Below are 18,214 nucleotides of genomic sequence, written 5' to 3' on the forward strand. Positions count from 1 at the left end.
AATTAAGATTCTCTGTGCAACTGTAATTCAGGCCCCTTGTGCATCTGCATATGTCACAGTTGTTACTTCACGATCACACACCTTTTTATGGTCATTCAGTGCACAAGTAGAGCCTGGGGATGCATCAGTGTGGTATAGTGCAGAAGGCCATTATCTGTAATGCTCTTTAACAGTTTTTTGTGTAGATTATCTCTCTGTTGGATCACCTGTTCTGTTCATTCCCTCTGGGGCACCTGACACTGACCACTGTCAGAAGACAGGACACGGTCAGATGGACTTTTGGTCTGCCCTGTATCACTGTTCTTATGTTCTAAGTTGTTGACTCTTTCTTCCATATGGGAAGTGTGATATAATGTTAATAATAAACAACAAATAGTCTGGCGGCACCTTAGAGACTGACAAAAATGTAAATTGCTGCAAGACTATATATTGTTTTTTAAGTTTTTCCAGTTACAGACTAACACGGCTACCCCCTGAAACTTTTGAATGTTAATAATAGGCAGTGCTACCAGCCCCATCTACATAATATGATTATTTAAGTTAGTTGATGAGTATATGTATCTTGTGTTTCAGAGCTCACACTGTTCTCCTGTTTTAGAGAAACTCTTAAGCATATAAGTAATTAAACTTGCAAGTGATTCTAAGCCAGTGAGACTGTTCACTACATGCTTGAAGTTAAGCCCTTACTTAAGCACCTTGGGGTATGTCTACACTACAAAGTTAATTCGAACTAACAGACGTTAGTTCGAATTAACTTTAATAGGTGCTACACTAGTGCTCCGTTAGTTCGAATTTAAATCGAACTAGCAGAGCGCTTAGTTCGAACTAGGAAAACCTCATTTTACGAGGATTAAGCATAGTTCGAACTAGCTAGTTCGAATTAAGGGGTGTGTAGCCCCTTAATTCGAACTAGTGGGAGGCTAGCCCTCCCCAGGTTTCCCTGGTGGCCACTCTGGCCAACACCAGGGAAACTCTACTGCCCCCCTCCCGGCCCCGGACCCCTTATAGGGGCACGGGCTGGCTACGGTGCCCGTGCCAGGTGCAAGCCTGCCAGCACCCAGCCAGCAGACCCTGCACCTGGCACAGATCGAGCCACCCACCCGATGCCCCCCAGCCCTCCCCCTCTTCCCAGGACCAGGCTGGCAGCTCCCGGGAGCTTGCCTGGGACCGCAAGAGGTGGGCACCCGCCTGGGCTAGTGCAGACATCGTGGACCTCGTCCACGATCTCCGCACTAGGCACAGGAAAGTGGCCGGCTTGGGCAGGAGAGCTGCCAGCCTGGCCACCCAGGAGCAGGTGTGCAAGAGAATCAAGGGGGTCCACTGAGACCCCCGACCCTGAGCCCTGAGCTTACAATGGCCGTACTGGGTCAGACCAAAGGTCCATCTAGCCCAGTAGCCTGTCTGCCGACAGCGGCCAACTCCAGGGACCCTGGAGGGGATGGACCGAAGACAGTGACCAAGCCATTTGTCTCGTGCCATCCCTCTCCAGCCTTCCACAAACCTTGGGCAGGGACACCACTCCTACCCTCTGGCTAATAGCACTCAATGGACCCAACCTCCATGACTTGATCTCACTTCCCTTTAAACTCTGTTCTAGTTCTAGCCTTCACAGCCTCCTGCAGCAAGGAGTTCCACAGGTTGACTCTTTGCTTTGTGAAGAAGAACTTTCTGTTACTAGTTTGAAGCCTGCTACCCATTCCTTTCCTTTGGTGTCCTCTAGTCCTTCTTTATGGGAACTAATGAAGAACTTTTCTGTATGCACCCTCTCCACCCAACTCCTCCTTTTAGAGACCTCTATCCTGTCCCCCCTCCGTCTCCTCTTTTCTAAGCTGAAAAGTCCCAGTCTCTTTAGCCTCTCTTCATATGGGACCTGTTCCCAACCCCTGATCATTTTAGTTGCCCTCCCCTCTCCCACCCTCTCTCTTCCCCTCTCCCACCTCCTTTTCCCAGACTCCCCCAGTTTTGTTCAATAAAGACAGATTCCATTTTTGAACACAATTGTCCTTTATTTTGTACATCAAGAAGAGGGGCTAGGGAAGGGTAAGTGGAAGGAGGTGAGGGAGGAATGGGGCATGAGCCCCCGATGGGGAGGACTGGGCTGGCTCTGCGGGCTTCTGGTGGTGGAAGCTCTCCTGCAGCCCTCCAATTGCCCCCTCTCCCCAGATGGCAGCCTGCGGCAAGTGCAGCCGGGCTGATGGCTAAGTGGTGTGATGTGCCCAGTATGGGTACTCCGGGCAATCCAAGCCAGGACTGCTTTGCAAGCGGGGCACCCCTGAGAACTGTCTGTCCGGGGCGGGGGTCGGGACCCTTTAAGCACAGCCCTCGGCTAGCCTGAGACAGCATCTCCACGCTCTAAGTCCTCCTCTGATGCCCTGCCGGCACTGCTTCCGGCCATCCTTAAGTCCGGTTCAGGGTCCACTTAATGTGGACATGCTAGTTCGAATTAGCAAAACGCTAATTCAAACTAGTTTTTTAGTCTGGATCCGTTAGTTCGAATTAGCTTAGTTCGAATTAACTAATTCGAACTAAGTTAATTCGAATTAACGTTGTAGTGTAGACATACCCTTGGTTAATTGGGGCCATAGAAAGATATAAATTAGAGATCACATCAAACCCTTCTTTGTACTTTGTTTCCTATAGGTGCTGCTTATTCACGTGCTGAAAACAACATCAGAAAGTTGGTGGACCAATGTGGGCTACCATTTTTGCCTACGCCAATGGGGAAAGGAGTTGTTCCAGATAACCATCCAAACTGTGTAGCTGCAGCCAGATCCATGTAAAGCAAGGCTTTGCTTTTAATCCTATCTTCTGTAAAAGAAATGGAAATATACCATTAAAGCTGCACCAAATTGCACCATGTTACAAATACTGTGGAAGGCTTAATTAAAAACAAAAAAAACAAAAACAGAACAAAAACAGCTTAAGTACAAATTGCATTTTGTGCCCTATTTTATAGCAGTGGATAAAGCCAGTAACTTTTCATAGCTGATGTCAAATCCTACTTAGAACTGAGTCCAGAGTGAAAATTTAGCAGTCACTAGAAGTTTTTGCCAAGAGCTAAGCTGAATTCTTCTGAATTAAGTTTTGTTGTATTAATATTAAGACTCTATTAGACAAAGTAGTTTTTAACAACACAGAATGAAGCCAGCAAACAAGTTAAATTGCAGGTAACTGAAAACTACTGGCATATTCAGTGCACTGACTTTTAAGACTAAAAAGTGGTGCTAACTGAAGTAGGGTCTCTGTAAATCCTTGAATTGGATTGAAGAGCTATCTATTGAAGATTGTGTTTTTAAAAAATTGTAGTCACTGACAAATTAATCTGAACTTGCTGATAGAGAACCTGTGGATCTCTATGTAGATGATGGGCTTACTATGCATTTGAAACTCCTATATATTTAAATAAACTTAAGTAGAGTAGTTTGTTGAGCACTATGCCTTCATCATTATGGAGTATGTTGTTAATAAATCTGAGCACTAAAAAACTACACCTGGGCTACGTCTACACTGGCCCCTTTTCCGTAAGGGGCATGTAAATTTCACCTATCGTCGTAGGGAAATCCGCGGGGGATTTAAATATCCCCCGCGGCATTTAAATAAAAATGTCCGCCGCTTTTTTCCGGCTTTTAAAAAAGCCGGAAAAGAGCGTCTAGACTGGCCCCGATCCTCCGGAAAAAGCGCCCTTTTCCGGAGGGTCTTATTCTTACTTTGAAGTAGGAATAAGACCCTCCGGAAAAGGGCACTTTTTCCGGAGGATCGGGGCCAGTCTAGACGCTCTTTTCCGGCTTTTTTAAAAGCCGGAAAAAAGCGGCGGACATTTTTATTTAAATGCCGCGGGGGATATTTAAATCCCCCGCGGATTTCCCTACGACGACTAGTGAAATTTACATGCCCCTTCCGGAAAAGGGGCCAGTGTAGACGTAGCCCCTGAGGTATTTTGTTCAGCAACTGTGCTCCTTTAGGCATACACATAAGGGGGCTGAATTAAGAGTCATTCTGATATTTTCTGACTTGAGTGCACTTAACTTTGGAACCTCAACATTCTTTTAAAATGGGGGGAAGGGTTATTGTCTCTGTTCATTTTGTTTGTTTAGGTTTTGCTCTATTATTATTTACTTTCACAAAATGAACACTATTTTGGAAAGAGAACTTAGTGCTTTATTTGGGATTTCAGAAAATCTTCTGATTATAAAAACTGAAGAGACATTTGTTTCTATAAAAGAGTTTCAGCTTGCTGAGCTAAACTAATGTATCATAGAATAGAAAGGAAACTAAAGAGGTCATCAAGTCCTGTCCCCGACACTCATGGCAGGACCAAGCACTATTTCTAGATGATGTATGCTGGAAGGAGGCAAGATGTGCTTCTGTATTCTCCTAAGTGATAGGGCTGCTGTGAAATTATTGCCCTTTTGAAAGCAGTTTAATACAAAAAAAATTTACATAGCATGTTTTTCTTTTGTTTTCTGTTATTAGGGCATTGCAACATGCTGATGTAATAATATTGTTTGGTGCCAGATTGAACTGGATTTTGCACTTTGGACTTCCACCAAGATTTCGACCAGATGTAAAGTTTATCCAGGTAATCTAGGAAAATAATTTGAAGAGCACCTTCTGTTGGCTAGTGCTGTCTCTCTGTAAAAGCCTTCTCTTTCACGTGGTGATCTTTGTCACGTTGACAGTGCAGTACAGCGTATGTGATAACTGTAGTTCTCCAAAATTATTATTTTTGTTGGTTTTTAGTTCTTTGATATTTTCAGAAACAATATAACATTATTCTGAGCATGTAGGACTTGATGCTGCTCCCATTGAATTAGTGGCAAAGCTCCTATTCAATGCAATAGCACAGAGATCATTTTTTTTATCCTAACCAAAGAGTTTTGAAATTGTGGAATTGTTCATAATACTCTCAGTAGGATCCTTTTAAGAGATTATCTGATATTTATAGTCAAAGCAAACAAGATCTTGCTGCTCGCTATAAGAGCCTGACCACTTGGAAACAATGAGAGTAGAAGAATGAAGGTGACTTAATAAATTAATACTTCTGGCAAGTTGTCTGTGTTAGGAAGCATAGGGTATAAAATCAATTTTACCCCCTTTCTTCCATTTCAAAATATTGTACGTTCATGTATTCCAGAGCAGTAGTCAATTCTGCTCTCTGATTAGCTTGCTTTCAGTACTTTGAAACCTAATTAGCCCTCATCTGATCTCCTCCGAAGGTGCCCAGCTTGTGTTCTTCACACTAGTAACAACAAAGTTATGTACTGCGTGTCAGAGGAATAACCGAAAAGCAGTAAGTTGGTGCAAAGGATACAGATGAACATATCTTAAAATGGGAATGTGTATTTTTACTTGGAATAAATCATCTCTTGAATAGCACTTCCAGTAAGTCATCCCTTGAATAACACTTCCAGAAAAGAGTAGAGGAAATTATTTTTAAAGTAAAAGTGAGGACTAAAGAAGTCATTAGAAAATACTCTATCTTACTTTGTCTTTAACTCACTGATTTTAAATAATCCTAATTGATTCATTGTTCTTTTGTCTAAAAACTTTTAAAAAAATAGGTTGATATTTGTGCAGAAGAGCTCGGGAACAACGTGAGACCTGCCGCAATTTTATTAGGTGACATAAGTGCTGTAACTGAGCAGGTAATGTAATGCAAGGTGTCCATAATATCCTCTGACTTTGTAGAAAAAGTAGATTATTTTTAAAAAAAAGTTCTGACAAAAGCACTTTCTCATGCAGCATACCTATGCTGTGTATCCAATGTCTAATACAGTTACAGTTTAAAAGTAGATGAAGTATTGTGCTGGGATCTTGGTGTATGATTGTTAGATTTTCTTGAAGAAATTATTCTGAGGTTTATGTTTTGAAAGAGGATACATTTTGTGTGTGTGTTGTTTTAGCTTTTAGAACAACTTGTTCTAATGGAATGGAAATATCCTTCTTATTCAGAATGGTGGAAGATGTTAAGAGAGAAAATGAAAAGCAATGAAGAAACATCCAAGGTAATACTATGGCTCAGTAAAAGTGGTTTTTGATCCTTTTTCTGGGCACAGGGTATCAATGCTGTCCCTCTCAGTATTGTAGTTAAGTCTCCCTAACTAATCAGAACTTTCAGGTTGCTAAATTTTGAATGGTATCAAAATGTTTTAAAAGGCTCCCATTGACTTACTTTGTTCAGAATTATCTGCTGTATGGAAAGAAGTTCTCAAGAGTTAACTGTCACCCAAACCCCATAGAAGCCATTGGTCTTTGAATTAGGACCATAGTACCACAAGGAAGCTCTTGTACCAAAGATATTATTGTAACAGAATTGATTTGCAAGTGATGTGGTGTTACTCTTAGCAAATGACAGCTCAGTTTTACTAAGGTAGATCCTTTATTTTTGTTTTATTTTATGGATTTGTATGTGCTGGTTGTTATGACATCTAGGTGTAATGATGTACATCAAAAGCAAGTGACAAATTAAGACACCAATCTTAAAAATACTTATGGATGTGCTTGAATTTCTGCACATGAATTGGACTGTTCATACCTGGAAGTCTGAGCCCATATGTGTCTGCAGAATTGGAGCCTAAATTAGACTCCTCTCAGTATAAGTTGTACCTCCAAAATCCAGGACTCGGGTCAAGCAACATCCAGGAGCCTAAGGGCAGGAGGGCCAGCCAGGTGGAACATCAGAGTCAGCAGCACGGCTGGGGGGCAGTTCAGGACTGTAGCCGGAGCCCTCCAGCAGCCCCCAGGAGCGTGGGGCCAGGGATGGAGCCCCACAGCTTTCCCCAGCTTTGCAGGGCAAGGCTGGGGTCTGCAGCCCCGTTACTTCCCGAGCTGTGCATAACCAGGGCCAGAGCCCTGTGGCTTTCCCCTACTGTCCAGGGCTATGGCTGGGGCTGAGCGTGGCCAGGGTCGGAGCCCCACTTTCACGGCTGCTCCCAGCTGCACAGAAATGACGCCCTGGGGCTGGGGCTGGGGCTGGAGCTGGAGCCAGTGCCACCCAGGGAGCCAGCAGTAGCTCAGTAAGCAGCCCAGCCAGGTTGCAGGGGGAAGCAGCGTTGCTCACTGGGGCAGCCTACCAGTAAGTATGTTAAGGGTTAGTTGACTATCCGATAAGCATTTGCCTATCGGATAGTCTGTCAACTAGTCGATTTCCCGCTTCCCCCCCTTGCTGCCTCTATCAGATAGAGGCAGAAAGGGGGGAGAAAAGGTACTTCAAACCAGCAGTGCTGCACAGCTGAGCCAGGGATCAGCTATGCAGCGCTGCTGTTTTAAAACGCCAAAGCGCCATGGAGTCCAGGGTCAGCTGGGGACTTCCCAGCTAACCCCAGATTCCGAGCAGCATTTCTCCAGAACCCGGGATCAGCTGGGGAGTTCCATGGCCCAGGTTCCGTGGCGCTGCCCCTTTGAAATGCTGCCTCCATGTTTCAAAAGGGGCAGCCACAGCGCAGCTGAGCTGGAGATAAGTGGTGCTGCCCCTTTGAAATGCCGAGGCGGCATTTTAAAGGGGCAGTACCCCACAGCTGATCCCTGGCTCAGCTGTGCAGCAGTTGCCCCTTTGAAACGCCGCTTCCGTGTTTTAAAGGGGCAGCTACCATGGAGCCCGGGGTCAGCTGGGGACTTCCCAGCTGATCCTGGGCTCCCCGCAGCATTTCAGCGGAACCCAGGATCAGCTGGGGACTCCCCCAGCTGACCCCGGGTTCCATGGCTTTGAAATGCACAAGAGCTCCATCTGGTCACTCCTGTACATTTCAAAGCAGGCACTCGCCTGCAGCCTGGTATCAGCAGGACTGAGTTCCGCATTCCTCCTTTGAAATGTACAAGAACCCCAGCGGGGGTTCTTGTACATTTCAAAGGAGGAATGTGGAAGTGCCTATCGACTAGTCGAGTAGTCGATAGAAAGTCCATCCACTACTCGACTAGTCAATTAACTTCAATTTAACATCCTTGCCTACCAGCAGCGGATGACAGGGTTGGGGGCCAGTGGCAGGAGATCTCCCCTTGTCCGGCAAATTCTCTTGTTCAGAACAGGTCAGGTCCTGGTGATGCTGGACCAGAGAAGTCCAACCTGTAGATGGCACAGACTTGAATCACCCCAACACACAAATAAAACCGCTTACCTGTGGTTACAAATAATCAAACATTTTTACTGTGTGTTTGACCAGCACCTAACTCAATGGGATTCTGGTAAAACAAATAATAAATAGCAATAATTAGGGATATAAAATCCCAGTTAACTGATTAAATGGTTAAATGCTCAAATGAGGATAGGAGGGACCTGGAGGCGAGGCTGCTCCAGTCAGGCAAGACCCCCACACTGCACCATAGATGGGCAGGATGCTTCTCCAGCCCAGCTGGTTAACTGGTAACCGGTAAGCATTACCCAGTTAACCACTGACATCCCTAGCATTAATAATGGTAGAACAAACTAATGTGCCTTGCTGGTTGCTCTGAATGTCAATAAACTGTTGACGATGGCACACCACCAGAGGGAGCAGGTTGCACCCTTGAGAGAACCTCTACTGAAAACAGCCGGTCTTCAGAATTACAAAAAGCATTGTCAGTGAAAGTGACTCTGCTGATCATACCTGTTGGGAGGGACTCTAGTTCTGTCACCCTGACTCAGGAGAGAAGTCCCTGACTTCTGTGGTAATATTCACACATTGCCTTTATGCTAAGCAATATAAATAAAATTAATCTCTTATTTTTTAAAGGCATTGGCATTACAGAAGTCCCTGCCTATGAATTATTATACAGTATTCCATCATGTCAGAGAACTCTTACCCAGGGACTGTATTCTGGTAAGCGAGGGAGCTAATACTATGGACATTGGACGCTCGATGCTTCCAAACTATCTTCCTCGTCACAGGTATTTTCTTTGAAGCCATGATGTGCATGTTTGTTTCCACACAGCTGGGATATAGGTTACTGACACTATGTCCTTTAAATAAAAAAATTGTTTAAATAAAATAAATGTAGTGTCTTTGGGGTGATTTGTTGTATAGGCATCTTATCTTTATCCCTTTTGGTCATACTCTGTCATTGATTTTTATTCAGAATACACATTGATTTGTGTGAGACTACTGCACATAGTACAGTGGTAATAAATGCCCATATTTCAAACAAGTGAAAGTTATTTGGCAGAGATCTCAGGTCTTTCTGGGGGAACGGGAGTATATTATCGAGTCCCATAGTTGGTGTGTGAATGTGTGCCTAAAATGTTAGAACTTATTTTAAAAAATTATGATAAATAAGCTAGGTCCTAACCTGCCAGGAGATTCACACACACAAAGTTGATGTTATGCAGAACTATCTTAAAATCAATAAGAGCTAGAGAATCTTTGTAGAGTAGGCTATATAGTGTGCCTCTGCAAAGGAATTCAGGTGCCTAAATGTAGACCTACAAATTCTGAAGTTCTGATTTTGTTACTGTATTAAAGCCAACTATATCAGAATGACTGTAAATTAGAGCTAGTCTGTATTCATTGGTTTGCATGAAGGAAAACTGGACAGTCTTTGTTGAGGTGAAACTTCAAATCTGATTGTGAAGTCTAGAACCTCCTTTTGAAAACATCTGTCATAAATGAACCTAACTACATACTTGGGATAAAATGAAGTTAACATAAAATTAACTGGGAGAAAATATTTATTTTTAAAAGGCTGATATGGTGACACACTTTTTTCTTTCTACATAGCATTGTGCACATAAGAAAGCAAATTTGAAACGCTAGTCCTATAATCATGACTTTTTATGTATTTCTCAGTTGCTAAATGTGCCTGGTTGAAATGGTCTTATTTAATTACAGCTTGCAATTTGATTTCGAAAGTTGAACCTGAAGACTAGAGTTTGAATAGCATTATTTGCCTGAAACTTCAGGTTTCTAGTTGCATCTCCATGGAATTAAATGTAGAAAAGATTTCATGTAGCCTATTAATTTGAACTTTGGGATAAGGATGTTAAGGAGCTGTTATTTGGTTAATCATGTAGACGATACAATTTGTTTGATTAGTTGATAAAGGGAGCCACTCTGTCAGGGGTGGCTCCCGGAGCTGGCGCAAGCCAGAACTAAGCAGTACCGTCTCACGCCAGCTCCGGACCGCTGCAGCTCTGCATTTTTAATATATTAAAAGCTGCCAGCTTTTTTTAAATTGGCTTCTCCCGGGACCAGCTCCAGCCTCTTCCCCCTTGCTGCCTCTTATACAGAGGCAGCAAGTGGGTGGGAGTGAGTAAGTGATTACTCGACTACTCGCTTACATCCCTACTTTGAGATGCAAGACCTCACAGAACAATTATTTTACTGCCACTTGAAACATCCCATCACACATTAATTAGATGTCTTGAAATACCACCACAATGAAGACTGAAGACAATCAGGAATATAGAACATTGTACTTGGTAGTATGTAAGCATCTCTTATTCCACTTAACTAATTTTTTTAAAGTTCTATTATATGTGTCTTCATTAGAGTATTATGAAATCTTTTTCAAGTTTGTATAGACAAGTGATGTGTCATACAGTAATAAATGTGTCAAATGCATTTTTTTAGATAATCGTTTTATAAATTGTTGGGTTATACTGTATCTAAATTACCACAAGGGAAAAACTGTCATGGACCAGTTGAGAACTGTTTACCAGGCTGTACATAAAAAAATAATTCAGTGAAGAAAAAGTCAATAATTCTACTTTCTATCTGCAGAATCGATGCTGGTACATTTGGAACAATGGGAGTTGGGCTAGGTTTTGCTATAGCATCTGCATTGGTGGCTAAAGATCGCACACCCGAGCAACGAGTGATCTGTATCGAAGGAGACAGTGCTTTTGGATTTTCTGGCATGGAAGTGGAAACTATTTGCAGGTAAAAAATCTTTTGACCAAGTGAACCATCTTAACTTATTGTCCCTATCATACTGACAGACTGTCCAAATCAGAGAAACTGACTATAAGCAAAATGCTGTTAAATGCACAAGAAAACAAAATGAAAAAAGAAATGTCATAGTAATATTAGGTGCTAATTGTTGTATAAAATGGGGGAATTGTCCACAGTATTTCTGTAAACGATTTGTCTGTCTGGATCTGTGTCTATCCCTTTGGTGTTGCTTTCTCTTGTGGAAAGAAGGGAGAGAACTTATTTTCTCCCTGCAACATGGGAGATCACTGTAGTTGCTTGAGACATAATAGCTACCAGGATTGTCTGGGCTGGATCAAAACATTTGAATGGAAGCCTCAATGACTAAACATTAACGCTTTAGAGCAAGTTATTTACCAGCACCACCACCTCACTACAGGAAAGCAGGGCAAAAGCTCTAGCTGGAGAACAAAGGAAGAGGGGTATACAGACTGCAGGCCAAGCAATAGTAGAGCTGAGAGAACTCTGTATTAAGCCTTCCATTCTCATACTAATTCAAAGACGGGGATGAAGGAGAAGGGGCAAAGGAGGCAATTGCTCCAGGGCTGAGTGATTAAAGGGACTCAGATCTCCCAGCCACTGCTACTGTAGCAATGGCAGTTGCTGGAGCCCCGAGCCCTTTGAATTTCCGCTGGAGCATCACCCTGTCACTCTGCAATCTGGTCAGTGCTAAGGGCTGACTACTCTCACTCCTGCCCCTTTTGCCCTCAGCCCCTCCCTTTTCGGGCTTCGGAGCTGGACCCCACATACCTTGTCTTGAGTCCTGGGATGGATGACAGCCTTGCTGCCCAAAGATTTTCAGATTCTGAATTCCAGGTGACTCAGAAAAGTTCCCTTGTTATCAAAAGGCTGCATGGTGTCGCTGCAGATACTTGAAAAGCATTGCATCCGGAATGGGAATCAGGGGACTAAGTCTTTCACAGAAATATGGCTCATTTGGACTCGCCACTGAGTGCCATGGAAAGAGACAGGGATTGTTAGAGCCTGAAGGGCCAGTTTGTGAGTCCTGCCGCTGTAAATCCTTGAGGTCCCTGATTAAGACCAGTGTGTAGACTAGACCCTGTGAATCCATGACACTTGTAACAATAGCAGGTATTATTGCCTGGATAACAGTATAAGAACTTTCATACAAATGGGATTCTTTTTGGTAGAGTGCCCCTTTATTGCTTCACAGAAAGATGCAGTTCTTTAGAATTTTTCCCAAGATCATCTTGTTTATAAATGATTGCAGGTATAATTTGCCAGTTATAATTATTGTAGTAAACAACAATGGGATATACCATGGTTTGGATGCAAATACCTGGAAGGAGATGTTAAAGTCAGGCGAACCGGCTGCATGGTGAGTGCCTCTAACCTATGTGCTTTTAATTAACTGAGAAGCAACCAAGAGGGTCTTTTTATTCATGGCTAGTATTTTCTGTTCTAAACTAAAAGCTGAAGTGAAGTAAGCTTTGGTCTCAGATCAGTAACTAAATGGCAACAAGTCTACCGTCACAAAATATCCATGCCCAGTTACGCACAATGAAGTGCATAAGAAATGAATTACATGTCCCACCAGCACAGGAGAAACTTAACTGGCCAGAATAATGACCATTTAGTCATTTAAAGGTATTAACATTAACATAATTCTAGTTGGTCATTTTTGCCATTTTAATTCTGCTATGAACCTCTTTGTTTCATCACAGTGCACCCCCTATTTGTCTCCTGCCAAATTCCCACTATGAGCAGATTATGACTGCATTTGGGGGTAAAGGATACTTTGTAAAAACACCAGAGGAAATACAAAATGCCCTGAAAGAAAGCCTGGCAGAGAAGCAAATGCCTTCCCTTATCAATGTAATGATCGACCCACAGTCGGACAGAAGGCAGCAGGTGGGTGTTTTTATTTCTCTCTAGCTCTGATGAACAGATCCCCTGTATCCTCCTGGGACATGGGGAGAGGGTGCAGTGAGGCATATGGAGACTCAAGAGTCCACCTCTGCTCAGCTTTTTATAGTATTAGCACACCTTAGACTTCACTGTCTTCCTTCCTTACATTTTTCTAATAGTCCTTTATTTATTATTAATATTTTATGAGTGTTATCATAGTGTTAAAAATCATTCCTCTGTGCTCCTACCAAAAAAATTGACAATAAAAGTGTATTTTCATAAACAGTCTTATACAATTCCACAAGGGCAGGAATGCATGTCAGTAAATACATGTTGTATTCTACTCCACCTTCTTCATGTCTATTTCATTTCTTTTTTCTTCCAGGATTTTCACTGGTTGACTCGTTCTAACATGTAACAAAAGATGCAGAGAGTGACGCTCTAGCCAGTACATCTGCTTCAACCAAAGTAAACCTTTTTTCCAGGAGTGAAACTGCTAAAGCTATATTTTATAATTATGTGTATAAGTTCATAAAATCCTAGTTTTGTTTCACATTTTTTAAAAAGTCACTTATACACTACTGTATTAGTAGTAATCATAATATGCACAAGAGACATCAGTGTCCACTCAAAGAAAATCTTTCTTTCATGGCTAAGAACTAAATCATATAGAAACACATTAATGATGGGTAGGTGAAAGGAAAAAGGGAATGTACGTTGTTTACAAATAGAAAAACTCTACAATCATAGTAATCTGTCTGTGTCTTTCTTTTCTTGTTTCTGTTCTTCCCTTGAACAGGGGAACAACATGCTACTTACTAGAGAGCTTGTTTTATAGAGCCCACATTTGAGTCTTTTACTCAGGGTCAAATCCTCTGCTAGAGGTTCTGAATATTTTACTTTCAACTGAGCTTCATTGGGGTTGATACTCCTCAGCACCTTCAACTCCAGTGCACACAGCCTACAACAAATATTTAAGCATCTGCCTTTGCAGCAAGGGAAATCCCAGTTAACCAAACCTGGTTTAGCCTTGCTCTTGTCATGTGACCTGGTGCCTTGGGTAAAAAACCCCAATGTTTGCAGCTGGTTTTACTACATAAAGTGACTGAACTGCTCATTCTCTTGAGCCCAAAAAAGCTTGCTTGGCATCCATAGGATTTAATGAGGTCTGTGATTATCTCTGAATCCAAACGTCCCAACCAGCTACCAGCCCCTTTCAATATTACACTATCTAGAATCAAGTATTTTCCTACACATTTATTTGTAATGGAATATTATTATTAGCAAGTTCTAGCTATTCTAAAGCAGACCGTTGCTGTTTCTTTTGATGGCATGACTCAAACCAGATGGACAGGGTTGAGAGAGATCCTGAGTAAAGCAGACCATTTCATCTATTTATGGCACATACTAATATAGATGAAAATGCTTTCAGTGTCTGTTCTTTCCAGGAATCTAGTAGGCTGACTGAAATAGTGCAGAAAGAAATAAGGAGAATTAATTTAGAAGGCAATCTGCTTGCTTGAGGCTATAACTGAAGAAGTTTTCCTCTCCAATCATGGTCTTGCCTGCAAAATGGGAGGAATACAGAGAAATGGGCTCTTTAAAAAGCCACAGAAAGCCAGTAGTTTGATCCATTTTTTTAGTGCTTTCTATATGTGCAGATCCCACTGTTTAAAAACAGCAAAACAAACATATAATAGCCCAAATCAAATTCTCCGCAGTCAAAATGCATGAAATGAAGTTTAAATTTGAAGGGATGAATTACAGACAGAATGTAGCTCACCCATTTTGGGGGCCTAAAAAGTGTGTTGAGTAGCCCACACAGTATTTTGTAAGTAACAAGGGCCATGAAAAGGTCAAGAGATGTTTCTGATGTGTTCATCTGTGTTTACAGGAGCTTTGCCTGTGGTTACAAGTGTCATTTATGCAGCCATAGGATGAGAAAAATGGAAAACACAGTCAAGCATTTCTAACATGCTAATGAGGCATAAAAACATATATTTTGAAGCAATTGCTTTGCATCCATGTTTTGTGTCAGGCATTCTTCCAAATAAGAGCACACACTGATTGCAGAAAAGCCTCTCTCTGAAGGATATGGCACATCTTAAATTAAAACCAACAGTTGGGCATTTCTGATATGACAGACTTGTCATCAGTGCCCTTGACAGTGTCATTAAGGTAATGTGCACATTTTGTCAGGATTTTATAGGCCATGATTCTGAGACTCTGATTGCCAGCTCCTCCACTGCTACTGAACACCTCCAGTTTTATAAATTGAGATTAGCTACTCTTTGCTACTGAACTAAGGTTGTGTAAAAAATTCTTATGCTCAAAAGGGCCTGATTCATCAGGTGTTTAAGAACCTTCTACTCAGCCTGAGTTATGTAGTATGCAAGGATGTTTAGCAGCTCGCAGGGTGAAGAATAACCATGTTTTAAAAAATAAATATTTTGGGTAGTTACAAGATATTTAAAATACCACAAGTAATCGATAATATGTCAATAGGAATTTTACCACAGATCTCAGTGCACTCAAGATCTGTCCCCTTTATATATGGTTTATTTGATCTCACTTGTTACTCAGTACAGTGGCTACATGACATATAAACTCCCAAAACACATATGACAGCTCAATTTAGGTGTTTTAAACTTTTTCTTCACTATATAGTCTGGAAAGAGCTTCACTGTTATTCCTCCTCCTTCTCCCCCATAATAAATTAGTTCTAAGATAAAGTCCTTTTGTGTCAAGTTGCTGTTTAGAGGGATGCTTGAAAGCCACATTACTGAATCCTCAAAAAAAAGTGTTAATAATGGAAATGCTGACACAGCCTTTATTATAGCTCCATACTTCTGCAAAGGGAGCTTGGAAAATGCATTTGTCTGGTTTGATTAAGTTCAGCTGCTATCCTCTATTTAGAAGACAACAACGTTGGCATACCGGAATGATTAGACAATGTTAAGTGCCTGGCCACAATAGCAGCAGACTGCTGCTGGGATTCTTAATTCCCAAAACAAAATAAAATATTTGGTACCTGTCAATCTACCATATCCTGCATTCTGTAAAGTCAGTGGAAAATTTGCCAGACTTCAGCTGGATTAATGTGAAGCTTTAAAGACCAAGTGTAGGATGCAGAAGAAAAAACAGTGGAAAATTCACTCTACCAGCACAACCCAACACAAGCTTCGCTGTTCACTGTAGTTTAACTCTTGTAACTCAATGATTTTATTTACTATAACACCTGTAAAGTTCACAACCCATTGCAACACACTTTCCACTCCCCCATGGTCTATTCCTCCAATCTAGGAGCTAGGGAGGAACATTTGGCTCAAACACATGTCCCCTGTTCCAGGATCAATCCTGCTCTTGGATAGGCACAGGTCCCCACCACATATTACGTATGATTTTCAACTCTGGATAGCTCTTGTGTAATCTAAAAGTAGGGGGAAGCTTTGGAAAGATAGTTGAGAGGAGCAGAGTAAAATGGAAATGATGATAATTTTAAAAAGATAGCAATAATACAGATTTTAGGCCCTGAGTCAGCACACTTAAATATCTGCTTCACTTTATATGAATGCTTAAGTCCTTTGCTGACGCTTGCTTAAGTCCTTTGCTGAATTAATGCTGTTCTGGCCACTCTTCCAATGCACTGCATATGCTGGGGGATGCAGAAGAGGGTATCCTCCAGCAGCACTATGGTATCCTCTGCTAGGCAGATTCACTGCCTTTCTGTACACAGTAAAAAGGCCATTGAGCAATGGGAGAATCAGGCCTAGTGCAGCTGCATTTCCAGCATCCATAATAGCCTTTAGTGCAGACAGCCGTGAAGCTAGAATAAATATGAAAGCAATGTCATTAATACTTTTCCGACAGGAATGTGCACGTAGCAGGGTTTTGTGCTTTGAGGTATTTAATTGGTTGCACTTCTTGGCAGAGGTAAATGATAAATCATTTAAATTAGCAGCCGCCTCAGCCAGTTCCTGGCAGATACTCTCTGGCCTGAGACCTACAGCAGCATTGCAGTGATATTAGGATAGCTGGTAAGTTTTGCACTGGGCAGCAGTGCAGAACCAATTTAGAGTGAGCAAGCAGATCTAAATGAAAAGCAGATGAAAACGTGACCAGAGAAACTGTCCCTGTCCTCTGACAGTACACTGCCCAGGATGGCTGCAAATATCAACAAGACCCTGCTCGTAGCTGAGATGTACTTATGTTCCCCTTCCTCTGATAACAATGCTTTATTGTTTCTGTGTGGTAGCACCTAGGACCTCAGCTGAGCCAGGGATCACACTGCGCTAAACCTGTACATGATAATGCACTTGGAGTGGGAAAGAGGCACAGTAGCTGGTTGATGAGACAAACAGGAGTGGGAAAGGAGAACAACAATAATAGGACATTTCAGTGTTTGACCTATGACTATAATATTATTTTTGTTCATTTCAGCACCTGGTATTTGTAAGTCAGGCTTACCATGAGTAACAGGACATCGGTGAGACCTCATTTCTTGGGAGATATGATGAGGGGGATAAATGGATCAGCAGGCTGGAAACAGGCTATCTAAGATATGGGGAACCACCCAGGGAACCATTTACAATGGAAAAGATACCAATGGAAAAGATAAGCCTACAACAAAAGATGAGGTAGAGAGTAAGTCAGGCATGGTCAATGTAAGAAAGTAAGAAAGCCAATCCCACAATGTATAATGCAGTGTATAGTAAATGCAATGCAATGGGTAAACATGTATTAAAAACAAGTTGCCGTGTAACGTTAGATGTGTGGTATCTCCTCTACCACCCCTTGTTTTTAATCTGTTCAACTCAGCACAACTTTACTATATGCCAACAAAGGAACTTGAGTGATGAAATTAGAGTCAGACTGAATTCTCGAGGAACCAAGTGGAAGAAGCAGGAGCCCCAAAATAGTGATGCCATGACTCAGCTGCCACTCATCTGGAACAGGTAAAATAACTTCAGTGAAGAGCCCTAGAGCAAATCAAGATTCCACCTGTCTAGAGTAGATTAACTACACACCTCTGGTCTGAGGGTTGTAGCCTAAGAATAAGGGAAATGGCATTGAAAAGGCTTAAGGGATTAAATATAAGGAAGTTAGTACCACATTGGAGAAGTGGGTTAAATCTAAGGGTAGACCTTATGGACTCCCAGAGAAATATTAGGGAAAGACTTGGACTGGGTGAAAAAGGAAATCCAACAAGTGGTATTAAATCAAAAAAGAAAGAAAATAAAAGAATACTTGGCACAGCACAGCAGGGATCTGTTGAATGCCATAAATAAATACATGATCGACAGAGCGCAGCAAGTCTGTTGAATGTGACTGAACTTCTCAAAAAATAGGACTGGTTGGCTGCCACAGAAAAAATAGTGTCTAGGTCTTTTTTCTTTTTTTTTATCTTATGGCCGAGAAAGCCCATATCAAGGCAGCAGTTTAAC

At 42.0% G+C, this 18,214-nt stretch overlaps 1 protein-coding gene across 2 annotated transcripts in view; it reads left to right on the plus strand.

Annotated features, from left to right (window-relative positions):
* The window catches only part of HACL1 (2-hydroxyacyl-CoA lyase 1), a 38,393-nt gene extending 24,874 nt beyond the window's left edge, over positions 1 to 13,519 (plus strand). For both annotated transcript variants that reach the window (XM_006133233.3, XM_075922128.1), the window contains 9 exons: positions 2,641 to 2,776; positions 4,474 to 4,579; positions 5,562 to 5,645; positions 5,904 to 6,005; positions 8,709 to 8,863; positions 10,692 to 10,850; positions 12,133 to 12,240; positions 12,587 to 12,773; positions 13,156 to 13,519. In XM_006133233.3, coding sequence (XP_006133295.2) covers positions 2,641 to 2,776; positions 4,474 to 4,579; positions 5,562 to 5,645; positions 5,904 to 6,005; positions 8,709 to 8,863; positions 10,692 to 10,850; positions 12,133 to 12,240; positions 12,587 to 12,773; positions 13,156 to 13,188 — 1,070 coding nt within the window. In that variant the 3' untranslated portion in view covers positions 13,189 to 13,519. The remainder of the gene's footprint in view (positions 1 to 2,640; positions 2,777 to 4,473; positions 4,580 to 5,561; positions 5,646 to 5,903; positions 6,006 to 8,708; positions 8,864 to 10,691; positions 10,851 to 12,132; positions 12,241 to 12,586; positions 12,774 to 13,155) is intronic.
* The last annotated feature ends 4,695 nt before the right edge of the window (positions 13,520 to 18,214 follow it).

Source organism: Pelodiscus sinensis, chromosome 2 (genome assembly GCF_049634645.1).
Source record: "Pelodiscus sinensis isolate JC-2024 chromosome 2, ASM4963464v1, whole genome shotgun sequence".
NCBI classification, from domain to species: domain Eukaryota; kingdom Metazoa; phylum Chordata; order Testudines; family Trionychidae; genus Pelodiscus; species Pelodiscus sinensis.